Source organism: Botryllus schlosseri, chromosome 2, assembly GCF_051294905.1.
Source record: "Botryllus schlosseri isolate E-star chromosome 2, Bs_hap1, whole genome shotgun sequence".
Lineage (NCBI taxonomy): Eukaryota > Metazoa > Chordata > Ascidiacea > Stolidobranchia > Styelidae > Botryllus > Botryllus schlosseri.
Window position 1 is genome coordinate 14,337,973 of NC_137237.1, and position 18,658 is coordinate 14,356,630.

At 41.5% G+C, this 18,658-nt stretch overlaps 2 protein-coding genes, 2 long non-coding RNA genes and 1 pseudogene across 15 annotated transcripts in view; 4 read left to right on the forward strand and 1 right to left on the reverse strand.

The window, feature by feature from the left end:
* The window catches only part of LOC145433716 (echinoderm microtubule-associated protein-like 6), a 228,902-nt gene that overhangs the window by 187,362 nt on the left and 22,882 nt on the right, over positions 1–18,658 (forward strand). For 10 of the 11 annotated variants that reach the window (XR_013913177.1, XR_013913178.1, XM_080310907.1 and 7 more), the window contains exon 1: positions 17,886–18,644. Coding sequence is in view for 9 of the 11 variants with exons in the window: in XM_080310907.1 (XP_080167033.1) it covers positions 17,886–18,644 (759 nt within the window). In the remaining 2 variants the exon portion in view is untranslated. Of the gene's footprint in view, positions 1–17,836; positions 18,645–18,658 lie in introns of those variants that run through there. The other variant, XM_080310904.1, reaches the window with a different exon arrangement.
* Positions 4,734–5,616, forward strand: LOC145433714 (uncharacterized). Its single transcript, XR_013913175.1, has 2 exons — positions 4,734–5,201; positions 5,523–5,616. It is a non-coding gene; the product is annotated as an uncharacterized LOC145433714 (long non-coding RNA).
* Positions 5,562–8,866, reverse strand: LOC145433715 (uncharacterized). Its single transcript, XR_013913176.1, has 3 exons — positions 8,353–8,866; positions 8,111–8,285; positions 5,562–5,837 (listed from the first exon to the last, which is right to left on the reverse strand). It is a non-coding gene; the product is annotated as an uncharacterized LOC145433715 (long non-coding RNA).
* On the forward strand, positions 10,041–12,367 carry LOC145433726 (phosphatidylinositol transfer protein beta isoform pseudogene; annotated as a pseudogene). Its single transcript, XR_013913179.1, has 2 exons — positions 10,041–10,297; positions 10,374–12,367. The product of XR_013913179.1 is annotated as a phosphatidylinositol transfer protein beta isoform pseudogene (transcript).
* LOC145433725 (phosphatidylinositol transfer protein beta isoform-like) lies at positions 13,667–17,837 on the forward strand. Its single transcript, XM_080310920.1, has 2 exons — positions 13,667–13,749; positions 15,690–17,837. Exon 2 carries the CDS (start codon positions 15,725–15,727, stop codon positions 16,544–16,546), a length of 822 nt encoding a protein of 273 aa, XP_080167046.1. The 5' UTR covers positions 13,667–13,749; positions 15,690–15,724; the 3' UTR covers positions 16,547–17,837.

An 18,658-nucleotide genomic window follows, 5' to 3' on the forward strand; every position in this document is an offset into this window, starting at 1 on the left:
TTTATACGCTCAATCGATTACGAAGATTTGTGCGAGGAGCGGAAGGCGAGATCGATATGATAGGTCGTGGTCCGATAATCCTGGAGGCTGATTACTAGTCATTTAGCAGAAATTGCTTGTATTTCGACTTGAATGCGGATGCTCGACGACTGTCGGAAAGCCGGCGGGGTGCTGTTGGGGTCCGCCACATGCCATCTCATTTTGTCGCCTGCTTTTTATATTCTCCGCTTTACTTTTAATTCAGTGTGCATGCCTCTTCTCTACTTCGGCTAGACCAGTGGTTCCCAACGTTGGCGATATCGCCCCCCAGGGGGCGATTTGGCGGTCTAGGGGGGCGAAAATGACGAAGGGGGCGATAGGGGGGCGAAAATGGACAAAGGGGGCGACGGGGGGGCGAAAATAGCGTTAAAACGGCTATATTGGAGTCAAGTCGGAGAAATGACCTTTTTTTTTAGTCATCCCACGAAAATTCAGTTGCAAAAGTGTAAAATTCGACATCGAACGGCAAAGTTGACCTTTTTTTTTTTTTTTTTTTTTAGTCAACCTGCCGGTGATTACAGTTTGTATACCGATTTTTCGGTTCACAAAATTTGGGGGGCGATGATCTGCGTTGAGCCTGAAAAGGGGGCGATGAGTCGAAAAAGGTTGGGAACCACTGGGCTAGACCAAGGTGGATTTCTGGTTTCAAAGACTAGGCCTACTCCAAGTCGTTTCGACACCTTCCTATATTTTTATTGTATCGCAGTTTTGTGGTGTTTTGTAATGATGAAAATATTAATAAACTGGGGATGTCCACATTCACGTGGAAATACAAGAAATTTTCCACAGAATAAATTGAATATAGTCTATAAAAAGCTTCTTGGAGGTACAGAACTTCAATATACAATTGAATAGTATATTGATATTGGAATAAATCCCAATGAATAATAGTCAGCCCTCAAAATTATCGGGTACCACAATCTGACATATCGACCTCGCCTACCAACACATGTCGCTTTCATTTTCGTCGATTCCTTATATATTATCCTCTCCTAAATCAAGTGTGCAGTGCGTATCTGTTATTTACATGCTCTAGGCCAGTGTTTATTTTAACCCTTTTGGTGATGTAGGCCTACCCCTTGAGCTGTCAAGAAAATTTCCCTCTGTCCAGGATCGAAACATTTCACTTTGTCAGACCGCCCTCAAACGCTGGTACTGGGCCCCCGTAGGGCTTTCGGCAAACTTCTTTGGATTTCAGAGACGTGTTGTGTTTTTAGGGGCGAAATACTCATTGCTGACGATTTCTTTGGCAATGTAGTTTACTAGGTTGCAGGTGCACCGAAACGTCATAGCCTATGTCTTGGAGTGTTCTGGTGCCGTAATATTGGACTCTGATAGTCCCGCACCAGCAGGTTTCACACCCCTGGACTTGGTGGACTAAAGGACCCCAACGCCCAACGGCCTCAAGTGATCACTCTCTCATAATGGCGAAAAAGTCTTGCAGATATTTTGCCGGAAGTGATGGTACCGAAATTAAAAGCAACAGAGAGATATATATATGATATTCTTTTCCGCCTGTAGGGGAGACCGGGGACAAATGTAACTAGGGGCAAATGTAACAATCGACCTCACCGCTAGTAGGATGGAGAAATCAGCTTGATATTTTAAGTGCGCATGCAGTAGTTATCTCTCCTATTATACCTGGAGTTACGTTGAGCTACGATGCGAAACCCCGGAATAATTTGCAAAAAACGAAATTTTTGACCCTTGAGTAAAGTTTTTCTGGTCTGGAATAATTTGTCTAGACGAATAGTACCTCAAGTAGTTACAACGTAATATGTGTAGCTCGAACAATGTTACTATAGTCTACCGTGGTGATGGAAAGAATAGGACTTGCATCGCCGGGAAGGTACCATACTGAAACACTAATCATGGTCGAGCGTGTCAGGGGCAATCGTAACACTCTGTTACTTTTGCCCCGTTACAATATGTTTTAAATTCTGAATGTCTTTGTTCATATGTTGGTATTACCATTCATCTACTGCAGAATAATCTTGCAACAGCCAGAAGTTCACCAGAACAGATACTGCCTTGCGATACTGATTCTAACATGATCATCTGTCGAAACGGCCATGCAATAGTGGTGATGTGAATCTGACGGTTCGGTTATTTTCGTGATTAAACCACCCTTTCTCATGTTGATCGACTTTTGTTGTGTCGAACTTCAATAGTCATGGCTTAATTCTCGTCCTCTGACTTTGATCATGGCCCACTTACATTTTGATATTTGATGTGAACAATTTATGTTAATTTTCTACAGTACAGAAGAATGTCATTATAGCTTTGACGCAACACAATGTTGCGTCCTCGTTTAACTATACTATCATCGGTCCATTCAACCAAGATATGTTAGCCAGGTCGGTTTCGCACCTTCGCAGGTGACCGAATGAACAACCCATTATGCACGCTGAACAACAGAACCTTGGTAGAAGAGGCCGGATATGTGTAGGGAGATGATGGAATGAATGTGTCTCTTGAACACTTTAAGCTTGAACAACCCACGAAGGGTGATATTGCATTCAGATGCCATAAATGCGATGGGACGTAGCCTAGAAGCGTTGAAACGTCTCTTCCTTTAGTTTCATGCAATATTACAATGCGTGCTTCCGTTTTCGTTGTTCATTTAGTTTGTGTTTAGTTATAAATAACACTGTTACAATTGCCCCGCAAGGGTGTTACAATTGCCCCTGGGTACGGGGCGATTGTAACATTTGAGCAGCGATTTTTGCGACCCAAAATTACCATGATTGATTGTTGATTGAGTTCCAATTTAGTTTTTATGTCAACTGTCGAGTTGTTGGCTTCTTTATATAAAACTTTGGAAGTGACATTTCCACGAGAAAAACACGTAATGTTGGAAAATACGAAAAGTGTTACAATTGTCCCCGGTCTCCCCTACCATCGAGATGCTTGACGACGGAGTTGCAATACGGCCGTGAGGTCATCTAGTCGGCGCCCCCGTTTTTTTCTCCTCCATGCTATCCGTGATTGCTGAGCGCCTAGCACAGTGGTTCCCAACCTGTGGTACGCGTACCACTAGTGGTACGCGAAGGTCTTCCAGGTGGTACGCGAGTAGATTCTGTTTTTTTTTTCGACCGAAGGGAGTTATTAGTTAAGGTGGGGTTGAACACAAAGATTGTTCTCCAATAAACTTCAGGCTTAGCATGGCCTCCTCGTACTCGACTCTAGTTTCTCACTCCCCAGCTGCCTTATAATTTTCCCTTGTACGTGGGATGGCGACGAAGGATTTTCATATCTGATGACCGACTTGTTGCGCCCATGCATGACTTTCGATGCGCTGTGAGCAAACAAATGCCACGCATCGACCAACTAGTGCAGTGGTTCTCCAACTGGGAGGCGTGAAAGCATTTGGAGGAAGGCGCGAAGCTGCGGCCAACTGCAATTTTTTTTCGCGCTTCGAGCGATTTACTTCCAATTTATTGTTCCTACTCTGTGTTTAGTCCTAATAGCATATTTGAGAATCCTCTTATCAGCTGTCATAATCTTCCATGCCTTCAAATTATTCGTTGGGACAATGATATATATACATCATATGATATATATATATCATTGGTTGGGATTGCTAGCATTCTGGTTGCATTTTGTGATATGACGATAAGCGGGGCGAGGAATTTTCCCCTATCATAAACGAAGACGTGTCTAAAAAAGTTTGAGAACCGCTGAGCTAGTGAAAAATAAGCAAATGCAGCTATCGCAGCATTAAAACAATTGACTTTTTTCGTTTGCTGTTATTTCATTATGTTGTTCTTCTTGCGATTGGTGGTGAAAAAACAATTCATGCATCCTATTAACGCTGGCTGATAATGCCTAGTTTAATAGTATTTGCTATTACGGCTAGAATAGGTCAAATACGTCATTATGACGTCATGAGTGACGAAAACGTTTTTTGACCGCCTGCAGCGCGCGTAACTTATGTAGGTGGTACGCGAGCACTGCATAAAACCTCGAAATGGTTCGGGGGTGAAAAAAGGTTGGGAACCACTGGCCTAGCAGGATAGCTGCGGATACCAATTTCCGAGTCTTCGGTATGACTCGGCCGGGGATTGAGCCTATAGGCCTATACGACCTACAGATCGAGAAGCCGGTCGCATAATAACCGTTACACTATCTCGCTCAACAATTCTCATGCAACGAAATCGCGCGAAGAAAATTTTCGAGTTGAAGAAATCCGCCCCATAATATTTCACTTCCAATTGATTTTCGAAGTAATTTTGGTACTTATTGAATATGGTATCATTTCACACAGTACCTCGTACCCCCAAGGCAATGATATATCATTGCCCCAAGGGTTTCATGGACCCCTGGTTAAGAACAACTGCTCTACGTCAAGGCTGGTGTCTGATTAATTATAGAGTACTAGCAATGATTTATTTATATATAGATATCATTGTTACTAATTAGTAATCTACAGTCTAATCATAGCAATTTACAGCGTAGCGTAGGCCTCAGTCTGACTGCAAGTCGTTTCTGCACCCTTCTATCTTTTTCATTATATCGCAATATTGTGGTATTTTTATTTGATGACAATTTTAATGAAATGAAAATGATGATGACTTTTACAGATAAACTTGACAGAAAAATATAATGTAGAGAAAAATTAATTCCACCTTGACGTACGATCTTCATCATCATCATTAATTTACTAGCAATTTTTATCAGTTCAATACACACCACAAAAACGCGATGCAATGAAAAATTAGGAAGGTGTCGAAGCGACTTGGGCCCTTTTCATACCGGGGTTCCGGGAATAACATTTCCCGAAAATGTTTACCGGAACCCCTCTATGTGAACATAACACTGGTTTTTCGGGGCGGTATGAACGCGCTTATTTTCGGTGATTTTTACGAAACCGACTGAGTATGAACACGAATGGCGCAGCTGGGTTCCCGGAACGCTGTCAATCAAACTTTTAGTTACCGTAACGCGCTGTTCATTCAGGCTGCTTGTATTTCGAGGTCAGCTACCTGAGGCATTTTGATCTTCTTGTGTAATGGTGTTGGGAATGCATTATTCTTGGATTTATATTCTGTATGCTCACAATACGTAGTCACTGACTACTATTCAGCTTCTTTTTTCTGTGGTTTTGTGAACAGAGCACGGCTAAAAAGGTACAACACCATCTCCAAATGATGCAGCATTGGGTGAGTTGCCTGAAAACTTAAGGACTTAACACTCATTTGATAGGTGATCTTGACCCTTACCATATGTTGTGCGTAGGTTAGTCACCGTCATATACGCCTACCGAAAAGGGGATTTAGTAACATCTGCTTTGATAGTTGTCAGCACAGCAGAGAATGATGTCCTTAGCTCTGAATCACTAACCAAAAGTGATTCAAACGGGCTGGTAAACCATCATACATCATCCAAGCCATAATTTGGTTTTCACCTATGCCTTCATTTTCTTGTTACAACCAAGTAATTCCTTTGTTATGCAAGTGTCACTTACTCTGATCTTTTCGCAGGTCTAGATGGAGGATACTGATGAAAAAGGTGGAACTGTGCAAGTGTGCATGAAGTTATAGTTTCTCTCATGAATAAAATGAAACAGCACAAACACATCTGGTTAAGCAAGAGCATTGTTTATTGAGAAAGTCACACAGGGCATTTCCGACGTCTGGGCCAGCGATACTTGGATCACCACCACGTCTTGTCTTCAATGCGTATACCATCCTCTGTATCATTCTGGCCTTAGCGGATTGCAGTTTCTGAGCAAAGCCGAACACCGCGCCTTCAGTCGACCAAAATCTTTCAACCTTCATGTGTGCTTTGCTAAGTTTCTGAAAAAGCAATTGTGAATTTTAAGGGCAGCAGAAAGGAAATTTATATTACATATTTGAAATTAGCTTTAGCTCCTGCTCTGTTTTTCAGGGAAAAGGCTTCATGAGCCGGGGCTGAAAGGGATAGGCTGCCTCATCAGTTATGTAGGCTAGTACGGAACCCTATGGCTCCCAATCTGAAAACTTGAATGCAGCAAATGCATGTTTGGTACAAATGTTGCTGTGGTAATTTTTTATCCCTCCACAACACTCAGACTTGTGCAAAGTACTGGAATTTCAAAATGCGCAACTTCAACTAGAACTACTCAATTTTTCAAACTAGCAACTAGAACAGGGGTGGCCAACCTTTTCAGCCAAGGGCCACATTCGATTGACGAACTATTCTGCGGGCCACTAGCCGCGCCAAGTGTGAAAAATTTTTGAAGTTGATAAATTAATAATATTGCCACTTGACTATATTGCAAGCCTGCTGTATATCGCTAGGCTCAGTTTGCAAGGACTGGACTATTCGGCACCTGGACATATCGGTATCGAAAGCTTCTTCCAACATGCGTCAATCATTTTGTGCCTAGGTTTCATAGTCGAGGGTCTTTCTGCGAGCACAAACGGGAGGTCGCAAATATATATAGTTAGACTCACTCTGATACATTAGGCGTTCTTTCATTTTTACAAAGGGGTAACAATATTAAAAGCAAGAAATCGAGTGACAAGATGTTGCGCTAAGCGTGTAGAAAATTTTTACTTTTGATAAATCTATCGCAAAGTATTCTGCTTTATTGTAGTGTACGAAGATCTACCAAAATGTGACTGGCTCATATATCTACCAATGCGTCGGAACTGACATTTCAGTCATCACATCTCAAGTGTTACGGCCAGACTAATCAAATTTTTGATTGGCCTTGCAAGTTCACAATCTGTGCAATCCATCTTTGATAATACTATCAATTTCGGAAATTAACTCTCGGGCCACGGGTTGGCCGGCCCTGAACTAGAACTGTCAACTTTTCAAAATCTGCAATTAGAACTAGAACTACTCACTTTCAAATATCCCCAACTAGAACCAGAAACTATTCACTTTTTTAAATCCACAACTAGAACTACTTAGTTTTAGTAACTAAAACTAACTAAATGAGTAGGTTGATGTACATTGTACATGCCTGACTACACTACAAAAAATATACAAATTTGGTCTCAATTTCAGTCTTAATAAGTAAGCAGGGTCGTAACCAAGTCACAAGTCGATCCCACTTTAAAAGTTTTGACTAGATTCAAGTCGAGTCATTTTCAATTCACCACCGAGTCCAACTCATCGAGCAGAGCGTCGAGTTCGAGTCATGGTTTTATGACCCGAGTCCAAGTCATTGTGTTGACTGCTCAGTTTCCAGAAGTCTATTTTCCATCAATTTGGGTCTAATTTCTGAGACAGAAAGTAGCCTACTTGGCAAGAAAATTTGGTCTTTCAGACTTCTTTTTCGAACATAATGATTCATGACCAAATTTGTCTGACCTTTTTGTAGTGGTATGCTACGCAAAAACTGGCTGACATTCCGCCATGACAAATATAGAAATATTACTATGCACTAGGGCTGGGCAAAATCGAGTACCTGAGTGATTCGATTCTGAATCACTTATTACGCTTAGAGTCAAGTATCATCATGATGACATCACAACACAATGTACTATGCTAAAATCCAAATGTGTAGGCTACCTTTTATGCCACCACAAAGAACATAACGCCTATTGTCCGTCACATTAAAGATATTTTGGTGTTTTTTCGACCATACCGTTTTCATTGCACTGCTTGACAGTGTTATGGGATGGTCATGACTTCGGAAATGTGTTATTTCCAGCAACGTTCATAGCTTTGTACTATATCTCGTATGTTGCGACACGGCCAATCAAGGCTTCCTCAGTAGAAAATAGTATCAAAACTACGGTATAATTCTAGTTAGTAAATCAACTTTCAGTATAATTTCAGTACTCGAAAAAAGTATTTTACTACTCCACTCGAATCATTAAAGTTAATACTCGATTCAGATTCGAGTACTCGAATCATTGTGGCCCTATATGGAATCTCTGTCCATTTTTTGAAATAAATCCTGCGTGATGAGAGCTTTTCTATATAGAATAATTAAGGAATTAAACAGAAAATCCTGCGTGACGTTGCCACCAATTCCATTCCGGATTGTGGCTAGCCCTACTAGGCACCAGCAATTATTTTTATTAAAATCAACTTGTGACAGTTGCCTTCTTAAAATACATCTGATGTTTACCTGGATCTATAAACGATTGGCTTCATTGGCTAGCCTCCAAAGAGCGACAGCTACTCAGCAATCAAGAGAAATTGAGTTCGTATAATTTGCTGGCTGCTTTTCGTTATGGTCTCGAAGCTCGTCGCAGAGTATACCAAATGTTTCTTTCACGGATTTCTAGAATTCCTTGGTTTCTCTGTACAGTGTACATAAGATTAGATTTACCCAAACCATTATACAAGCAATCACAAAGATAAACTGACTTTGTCGTTCGCAGATGTGATCAGTGGTTCTTTTCATTCCAGGACTTTATCCTCTTTGCTGGCTTTCAGTTTCTGCTCTCAGCTTCGGTTGATAATATACAAGCCAGGAACATGCTCGGGCTCTATTACTGATACAGGTATATTGAGTATAGAGCCCCATACACATCGAGAAGGCATATCCGCAACATCCCATAGCTAAAAGTTGGAGCCAACTTCTCCGCATCTCACGAATATGCCTCTCCCACATCGTTTTCCACAAGCATATTACAACTGGAACACCCCACAGACATGGTTTCGTAACTATCAATACTTACGGAGAATCGCGTTCGTACTGGCCATAATTTCCCGCAAATTTACCGAAAAAACGACCTGTGTGAACATAAGTTTGCGGTAACTCTAAATAGGTATGAACGCGCTCTTTTCCCGGAACTGTTTCGGTAATTTTTTCTCTATGTGAACATCGCCTGTTTCGGAACTTGTTCCCGAAAGAGTTTCGTAAATCCGGTATGAAAAGGGCCTTGGAGTAGTCTCTGGAATCAGGCACCTACCTTGGCCTAGGCCAGTGGTTCCCAACGAGGGCGATTTGGCGGTCTAGGGGGCCAAAAATGGCGAAGGGGGCGATAGGGGGGCGAAAATGGACAAAGGGGGCGACGGAGGGCGAAAATAGCGAAAGGGGCGATAGGGGGGCGATGACGCGTTAAAACGGCTATATTGAAGTCAAGTCGGAGAAATGACCTTTTTTTTAGTCATCCCACGAAAATTCAGTTGCAAAAGTGTAAAATTCGACATCGAACGGCAAAGTTGACCTTTTTTTTTTTAGTCAACCCGCCGGTGATTACAGTTTGTATATTCAAAATTTGGGGGGCGATGATCGGCGTTGAGCTTGAAAAGGGGGCGATGAGTCGAAAAAGGTTGGGAACCACTGGCCTAGGCGATGTAAAGAGGACGCATCTTCGTTCCGCAGCTTAATTTACGCTTAATTGGATAGTTAAAAACTAATTTCTGTTTTTATCAAGTATATTCTGACTATTAAAGATAACTTGGCACTGTTTTCTCAGTTTGGCACTATTTTACGAAATGTTTGGTACCAAAGACTCCAAGAGCCTTCCCGTAGTTGGCAGCCCTGCTTCAAGCACAATCGAAATATGACGTATTGATACGCATCGCCGATGACGGTTTGGCAAACAAGAGTATGTCAAGTCAATGAGTGGGCGGTGTTAGCGATTGTTTTCTGGTCCGAGTTTCTTCGATTGCGTCAATTTCATATCTCATGTATGCGGTCATCTGTCTATTGTAGATATATCTATGTATATATAGATATATGTCAGTTTTTGAAGTTGAATTATCATGGTGTCGTTGGCTCGCAATTAGAGAACCTGTAAGCTGCTTTTCGACTATAGCATATTGTCTATAAATGCCACAAAATCCGCTCAGTCCCACGCGACAAATTCCCATCATGCTTATTTCATTACGAAAAGGTGCGGTACATTGATTCGAATTTCCATCTTATCTAGTGGTTTCTGTTTTCGTGTAGGTGCCACCCCAACCAGAGTGATAACAGTTGTCGTTTTCAACAATGACTTCAGTGTGATGGAAAGATCTATCGCGTGAACGAAAAATTTTATCCTCATGAAATTTTATCCTCGTATGAAATCGACAGGAATTTTTCGCTCTCATTCGCATATGTAAGATTTGAGGCCTAAGTACTTATAAAAATCGAACAGTCTGATTTGTGTAAACACTACCGTACCACTAATTCCTTCCACTAGGCTTACGTCACATATATGCTTATTCACTCTCAGAGTGCCCTATTGGTAGTGCATGAATTCACCGATAGTATGATTTGATATATTCATCCAAGTGATTATTTGTATTGTGGTCTGAATTGTCTTGGGTCAAGACCGAGACGCCTCGATCCGAGATGTCTGCAGACCCGTGATATTAGGTATTGGTGTACATTCTACATTAAGTACAATTAGCCTAAAGATGCTTTTTGACCATAATACGTTTCTTTTAAGCAGAAATTGTTAATATTGTGGACGCCAGTTTGGTTTTGAAGCTATTCTGTTGCAATATTTAAAATGCTTATCAAGGAATTCCGAATCATTTTACCTATAAGTGTTAAAGAATATGGCATCGCTCAACTGTGGTCTGTTGCCGAGGCCAGCAAAAATGAAACTGGTGGCGGTGAGGGCATTGAGGTCATAGAGAATTATTCCTATGATAATGACAAAGGAAAAGGTCAATATACTCTAAAAAAATATCATCTAACCTCGAGGGTTCCTAGGGCAGCAAAAATGCTTGCTCCGAAAGGCTCACTTACATTTACTGAAGAGGCTTGGAACGCTTATCCCTATTGTAAAACCGTAGTCACGAATCCTGATTACATGAAGGGTGGTTTTGAAATTTCGATTGAAAGTTGGTATAAAGAAGACTTTGGGACAGAAGAAAATGTCCACAAACTCACACACGACGAATTGAAAAACCGTGAAGTTATTTACATCGACATTGTCAATGATCCTGTGAGTTCAAGAGATTATAAAGAATGTGAGGACCCAACTAAATTCAAGCCATCGAAGGCGCCACACAGAGGTCCGATGACTCCAAACTGGATCAGCGAATTGAAGAGTGGGAAAAAACCGAACGTTCCCCACATGTGCGCCTATAAGCTCGTGCGTGCTCATTTCAAATGGTTCGGATTCCAGACTATTGTCGAAGGAATCATTCAAAGCCAGGAGAAAAGAATATTTCGAAATTTTAACAGGCAAGTTTACTGCTGGATGGATAAGTGGCTGGGTCTTACTATTGAAGACATTCGGAGAATAGAAGAAGAAGCGAAAGAAGAGTTGGAAAAGCTTCGAACAACCGGTGCTATTCGTGGAACCGGCGGCGATGACTGAATCGTGGTATCCGGAAGTGTGTTGCTGAATTACTTGAAGCCTGTAAATTAGTGGTGATGCAAGTCGCTGGTATTCACGTTTGTTGTTTTTATGTCCGTCGCATTGCTAATACCGTGCTAATAGTTTTTAAGGATATTGTGTCTTGTATGTCGTTGGTAATTTTACTATTATTTGTTTTCAAAGATGGTGACAATCAGTATTTTCCGAGACAAAACCCGATCGGAAATGTCAATTTGATTTTAGCGCTGCTAATACCCAAACATCAAATTTGGAATTCCGTAGCTATGATATGTCATGAACATGTTTCCTTCAAAGTGCCGTGACATTGCCTGTTGAATCGATTTTTTAGTTCAATTTGCTCTGCTTTATCTTCAACAGGAAGCTTCCTTTTTGCAATCAATTTTTTCTTGCTTCGCCGAGTCTGCTGCTCTCGTGTTCTGTGTGGACATTAACTAGGTAATATAGTCTAACAAATGAACTGATCGTGTCGAACCAAACTTCTCAAACGATATCCTGTGTATTAGAATCTCTTATTTCTGTGTAGGCCTGTACACTAGGCCATCTGAAGACGGTTAATTCATTCTCGTTTCCTTGATTGAGCCATAACACTTCTTGCGAATACTTTTGAAGGCAATTTTTGCCTTTATCGGCAGATTGGTTATTTTCAGATATAGATTGATGCGGCAGTTTTGCCAAAATGCAACATTTTTCTGTACTTTTCGATGATGTGTGATTTAGTACTGTTGCTACATCACCCTGGGCTCGTTTTGCAGTATGGTTTGCCATTTATCACCAGAAGCAGATATGGCTTCTTATTCTTATTTCTGAGCAAATTTTCTCCAACTTTCTATTATGTTTGTGTTATTTAATGGTGTAGCTATTGTATGAGTCGTGCTTTGTGCTATGAATTCTCTATTGCATAACAACCATGTCTAGTGTCTACTGCAAGTACATATTGGTGGATGCATTTCATGATTATTGTCGATACGTATATTGTGTGTTTTGTGTTTCAAATGAGCATGTCCTATTTCTAACACCGCAATGCCAAAACTTGTTCTTCGTGCATAACGCAGCTGTTTGAACCTGGATAATCTTGGATTCACTTCTCTTTCAGATGTCCACATTATTTAGTGTCTAGGTTTAGTTAGTGGGCTATATCTGGAACTGGAATAATCGAAATATCCTGCTCAGGCGCGTAGCCAGGGGGGGGGGTTCGGGGGTCGAAACCCCCTCCTTTAGAAACGCGAAGCCCCCTCCTTTAACACGAAACCCCCTCCTTTAACACGAAACCTCGCCCTTTTTAAATGACCGCTCTGACGCTAATAGTCGGTTGCAATTCAATAAGTTGTATTATCAGTATTGCGCGCGGCCAATAACAAAAGTCGCCGCTAATTAACGAAAGTCGTATTGCTAATTAGCGAGATTCGTCCTGGCGCATTGCACTGCACAATGTAACGCGACACGATCTCCCGCTGAGATGATTGCGAAATCAGGTCATTCATTGTCGCGCGTTCGGCAGCCTCATTGCTAGCCTCATTTACCGCGTCTCCAACAAGCCTAATTCCGCTGGCTTGAATAATCACATCTGCAATAGGCCCTAGGCACGATATCGTCACTGGCCTTCACAATCACATCTGCATTGGCTTGGTGTGCACGATATCTTCGCTTGCCTACACAATCGCATCTGCAATAGGCCTAGTACTAAAGATATCGCTAGCTTAACTACCGCGTCTTGAGCCTACATGCATTGGCTCCTATTTCTCGATGGCTTGGATAAAATGCGATTAAGTGTATGCTGATTAGCGATCGTGATTAAAGAATGACATCTCGTTACTGAACGACATCGAATGTCCGCAATCATGTTCGACGCGTGCGTACGTACAGTACATGCGTAATTGATTACCACTAGTCTTCAGTTATAGTGCAGTAGGCTTGAGTTATAAAAGAGGTAAGGTTGGAACCATCTGAAATCGGCGTCATTATAGCACATATTCCATAAAACCTCGTACATTTTTACTTGCGCAATTCGTCGCCGAGACTACGTAAGACGCAAGACGCATTGATGAGCGGGCGTATTTAATTGTTGTACGCTTTGATAAGCGCACGAATTTAATTGTTCGGCGCGTTGATAAGCGCGTGTTTTCACATGTTCGACGCGTGCGTATTTGATTGTTCACGACAGATCAGGGAGTCGCTAATCAACAGCACTTCCGGACTCGTCGACAAGCTTATCATACGCCTATAATCGCCGACACGGGAATGTTTTATAATCGTTATTTACGCATCACATGTACTTAACCCTAACGAATTGATGCTACGTTACAAAATTCGAAAAAAATCGAAACCCCCCCTTTTATTTCAAACCCCCCCTTATTTTTCGGCTGGCTACGCGCCTGATCCTGCTACCAGATACAGAGTAGTAGTGGAGGACTGTCGGCACTCATCGAAGCATTCACGATTTTAAAAGATGCTGCATGCCTACATATTTGAATGTCTGGTAAGTCCGGATGAGCTGGTGTTATTAGCTACTGGAATTGATGATTTGAAGGAAAATGTTGACTGAATTAAAGTTGTTCGGGTAGCAGCAATAAGTGACAATACTGATTCACGTTCACTATTATAAAATTATAAAGTATATTCTTATTCATATTGAAATGAACGTGAAATTTTTTGGCCGACTCTCAGTAAGGGTGATAGTCATCAACTAGTAGAGAATTGGAAAGAACACTGCATATCAACAATCGTATCGCAATTATTAGGTGTACTGAAACGTGTTATATCTTGTTCTTGAAATTTTGTGATTTTTTTCTGAATTATTCTTGGTCAAAGCTCAGATCTTGCTTGATACGGTATTATACTGCCCCTTCCTCTTTCCAAAGTGTCTAGAGAGGTCTCTCTCTGTGGTTCGATTTGTGTTGACTGTCAGATCAAAACCAGTGCCAGTCCTATGACATGGTAGACAGGCAGGGTGGCAGCAGGAATAGCATCCGCCGTTACAGACTCATCCAAATAACTATGCTCGGCAATGATACGCTGTGGCAAACCCATATACGTTTGTGCTTTTTGTAAAGTGCATCCTGTAAACCGGATTTTATTGTATTGTAACTTATCAGCAATGATGCTCAAATTGTGGTGTCCCAATGTAAAATTAAATTTGGCCTAAATGAATTTATTCTGGAATGATTAGATTGCTGCTACAAGATAAATTTTCATCTACTATTTTCCCCCTGAAGTTGGATTTGCTAGAGCAGTACTTTTCAATCTTTTGACAACCATTCTGACTTATATTTTAGCAATAATTTCATCCGCACAAAGAGAGTTAACACGTTTTTTTAGAATGGTCAACAAGTAGGCTACCGGTTTATCAATGACTCAGTTACTGCTGAATATTTCTGACGATTTAAGACCAGTTAAGTGCAACTTATTTCTCTTATTCTCTTATTTCCCGCAGTAGGCTTGTACATGTCTCATTAAGAAAACACCTCTATTCTTCGCTTTTACGTCAACTAGAACACTAAAGCCCTTTTCAGCCAAATAAGTTGTGAAATTTTGCACTAGAAATTCAAGTACTCTGATGGTCAGTGCGTTGGAACCAGACTTTTGATAACGTAATAATAAGTGTTTGTGTTCGCAAATATTGATTCGCTACGTCTAGTGCGAGACAAAATCAAAGTAAAAGCTACGATTAGCGGTGCGCTGTCCAACAAGTTTTTACAAATCCGTTGAAATGACTGAAGTTAGGGTGTCACTCAATGTTCCCTCTAAGCTACGCACGTGCGCAATTGCACAGTGCTGACACGGTCTCTGCGCAGTGCGCACAGAAAATCTAAGCTGCTCACAAAAAATCAGGAGTGATGACTTTTTTTAGTCGTTGTGCACTGTTGTCCAAGGGACCGCACACTTAGTTGGTGAGTGCTCGCAGACTCGTGAAAAATTAGAGAGAACATTGGTGTCACTGTGCCTAATATTCAATAAAGTGTATTTGAATTATCCCACATCAGAAAAAGGAAAAATATGCCCAATTTCATTCGCACCACATTTGTCATCCACATTGCAAATTTTGGGTGCTCTTGTTGAAAAGGACTGTGCTACAGTAATCGTATTCCGGTGCTCTGTTTCGCACTTTGCAGCTATTTTATATCTTGAAATTGATCAATGTAGTCGAGTGGTTTGTGAAATCTGACCTCTTGCATTGCAAGCTCTTCATCGGAATTGTTTTATAATAATGACTGTTGATGGTGATACTGTACATGAGGCTACTCTCTTGTTGAGTTGTTGTCATATTATCATGGTGCCACATTTGGATATATTATACGTGTGTTTGAAAATGGTACGACTCTGGTATCGGTTATCATAACACAACCACACCGTTTTTGTTATCATACCATTTTATTGCTTTTGTATATTATTATCAGTTCAATCTTTTATTGCCAACAGAAGCAAGTTAGGGTAGGCTTAATTTCACATGCAGCATGTTGATCAAAGAGTTCAGAATCATCCTGCCCATGACTGTCGAAGAGTACCAAGTTGCTCAACTTTACTCGGTCGCTGAAGCCAGCAAAAATGAAACTGGCGGTGGCGAAGGGATTGAAGTGATTGAAAACAAGCCATATGAAGATAACGGCGTAAAAGGACAGTACACACTGAAAAAATACCATTTAGCTTCAAGGGTTCCAAAAGCTTTGAAGCTTATCGCACCGAAAGGGTCGTTAGAGTTTCAAGAAGAGGCGCACAACGCGTATCCGTACTGTAAAACCGTAGTTACTAACGACTATATGAAGAAAAATTTTCTAATCTCCATCGAGAGTTGGCACAAGCCCGACTTCGGCGATACGGAAAACGTCCACAATCTACCCGCAGACGTGTGGGCGCAAACAGAAGTTATCTATATCGATATAGCCAAAGATTCTGTCAGCTCTGGCGACTATAAAGCTGACGAAGATCCGCTCACATTTCACCCAAAAGCCGATGGCCGCGGACCATTGACCCCAAACTGGGTCGAAGAATTGAAAAAGGCCGACAAAAACGGCACCGCGAAAATGCCGCATATGTGCGCTTACAAACTCGTCAGGTGCGAATTCAAAAAGTTTGGATTTCAAGGCATGGTGGAGGGCTTTATACAGAGACAGGAGAGAAGAATCTTCCAGAATTTCCACCGGCAGGTCTACAGCTGGATGGACAGGTGGCATGGGCTCACGATGGAGGATATTCGTAGGATCGAGGACCAGACTAAGGAGGAATTGGCCGAACAAATAAGGAAAGGCTCCATAAGAGGCACCAAAGTAAATGAATAATACCCCATGACTCCCATGAGGAAGCCGGCGAATGTAGGTTGAATCGAACGTATTGTAAGAACCAATTTGATTTAGTTACCCCAATGCGCTTTGCTTGACACCATTTTGTCCTCAATTAGCAATGTTGGAATTTGAAACTCTCCTAGAATATATCTATTTTTGTCACTGTTTATGGTAGTGAACCTAATGCAATCATTAGCTAATCTGATTTCGCCGATGGAGTACGAACTTGAACCCAATTAGTATGATGAATCTTCAGCTATTGATTAAACTTAGTTTGCTGTTTCCTAGATAAATTTCTATACATGCTTGAGTTTGTTGAAAGCTACTAATATAAATGTCAGATGTTAACGGATTTGAAAGTGAAGGTATCTCCGAGAGCTGCCCTGAGCAATTTTCTCATGTTGCCTATGTAACTTGCTGCTAAATTATCCCTGAACAATATTAGCACAAAAGCTGGAAGTTTGACCTTTGAAATGGACCTGGACCCTTTTTCCTTCGCATAGGCCTACCTATGATGTGCTTCTGTATCGTTCCGATGAATGTTAGAACGATTGATGATCTCGCAATACTTTTAATGTAGGCCTGCTTATCCTATGAAATGGCCTGCGTGCCAATGTACGGAGACTCCTTTCCCTGTATATTGTCAATATCACTTCTGATCATAGACTTTGTACTATGCATTACCTGTATATGCTATTGATTTATGATGTTCCGAATACAGCCAGCACTTCTTCATCATCCTAGTATAGTAACGTGCATGTCATTGCTCTCCTCACCTAGTCCCATCCCAACTGACCAAATTTTAGTCACACGCAGACTCTCCTGTTCACTTCACTTCACCATGTGTTTCATTCCTAGAAATAAAACTCTGATCTATTCTATCATTTACATAGCGATGTTTGTTGTCAGGCTCGTGCATGTGAAGATATATTGCAACCATTCGTATTAGTGTATTATGGTTTTGGTGTGACTAATTTTTGTGCTGTTCAATAAGATTCCAGTGCTGCTTGATCATTGTGATGTCTACCCACTTGTGATATGAAGTAAATTGCCTTTGATTATTCACCTGCTCATGTGGTCTCGGGTGCGTTGGCAAAGTTTAGTGATGTGTAGGCGAATTCATCTCGTACAATATACCTTGTAAGTTGTAATAGTCTGAAATTTATACCAGTGTCGGTATTATCCTGCTCATAATCGACCGGTTTCATATTCTCACGCCACATTAGAAATATTATCGTCTCTCTTAAATATGATAATTTCAAGTGCAACATCGCATTATATATTTAGATCGAATGTTGAAAATAACGATACCTAGAATGAGACAAAGCAACATAGAATGAGCTACCAGAGTGGCAATGTTGCTTACGATCGGTGGCAATCCGGCGGACAGCTTAGAGATCCCTATTACAGGCAAGGCAGTGGGAATTATAGCGGCCATGACGTGAATCCCGGTGGCGCGGAATACACCAGAAGTGATAATGATCACCATAGACACGACGGCAGAGGCCATCAAGTCGTGGATTCACGTCAATATCAAAGTAAAGTGCCGTACAGAGATGAACGTAACATGGATGGGTATGGGTACGATCGTAATATAGAGCCTCCGCACAGATACCCACAAACTTTTCAAAACGACCCGAACTCTGATCCTCGGCGCAATCAATACAGTCGTGAGGTTCAAGGCAAAGATTTTGATCCGAACACAAATTCTTACTCTGTCAAAAGGGATCCTTACCCAGAGATGGACAGCCACACAAATCCTTACCAGCAAAGGTACCAATCCAATCAACCTCCTATCAGGGATCAGAATTATCAAGAGGAGCAAAGACGTGGAGATAACGCAAACGCCTCTCCGGACAGATACAGGTCACCTGACCGGGGCAGTTATCCGAATCATGCCAGCTACGACAATGCCCCTGATTACCCACACGATCGTTACTCGCAGAGAACGCAAGATGCTAGGCCTGGATATGACCGTGGGCCGCCGGTTAATGTTCAGCCACCCAATGGTGAACTCTCTCAATGGGACCGCAATCCTCAGCCACGTAGCAGAGCGCCTTCGTACGAGCGAGACTCGCAGAATATATATGAGCAGGTTTGTAGTTTCAA

Bases quoted from the DNA above. Each gene is read 5' to 3' on its own strand.
- LOC145433725 (XM_080310920.1), top strand. From the start codon at position 15,725: ATGTTGATCAAAGAGTTCAGAATCATCCTGCCCATGACTGTCGAAGAG.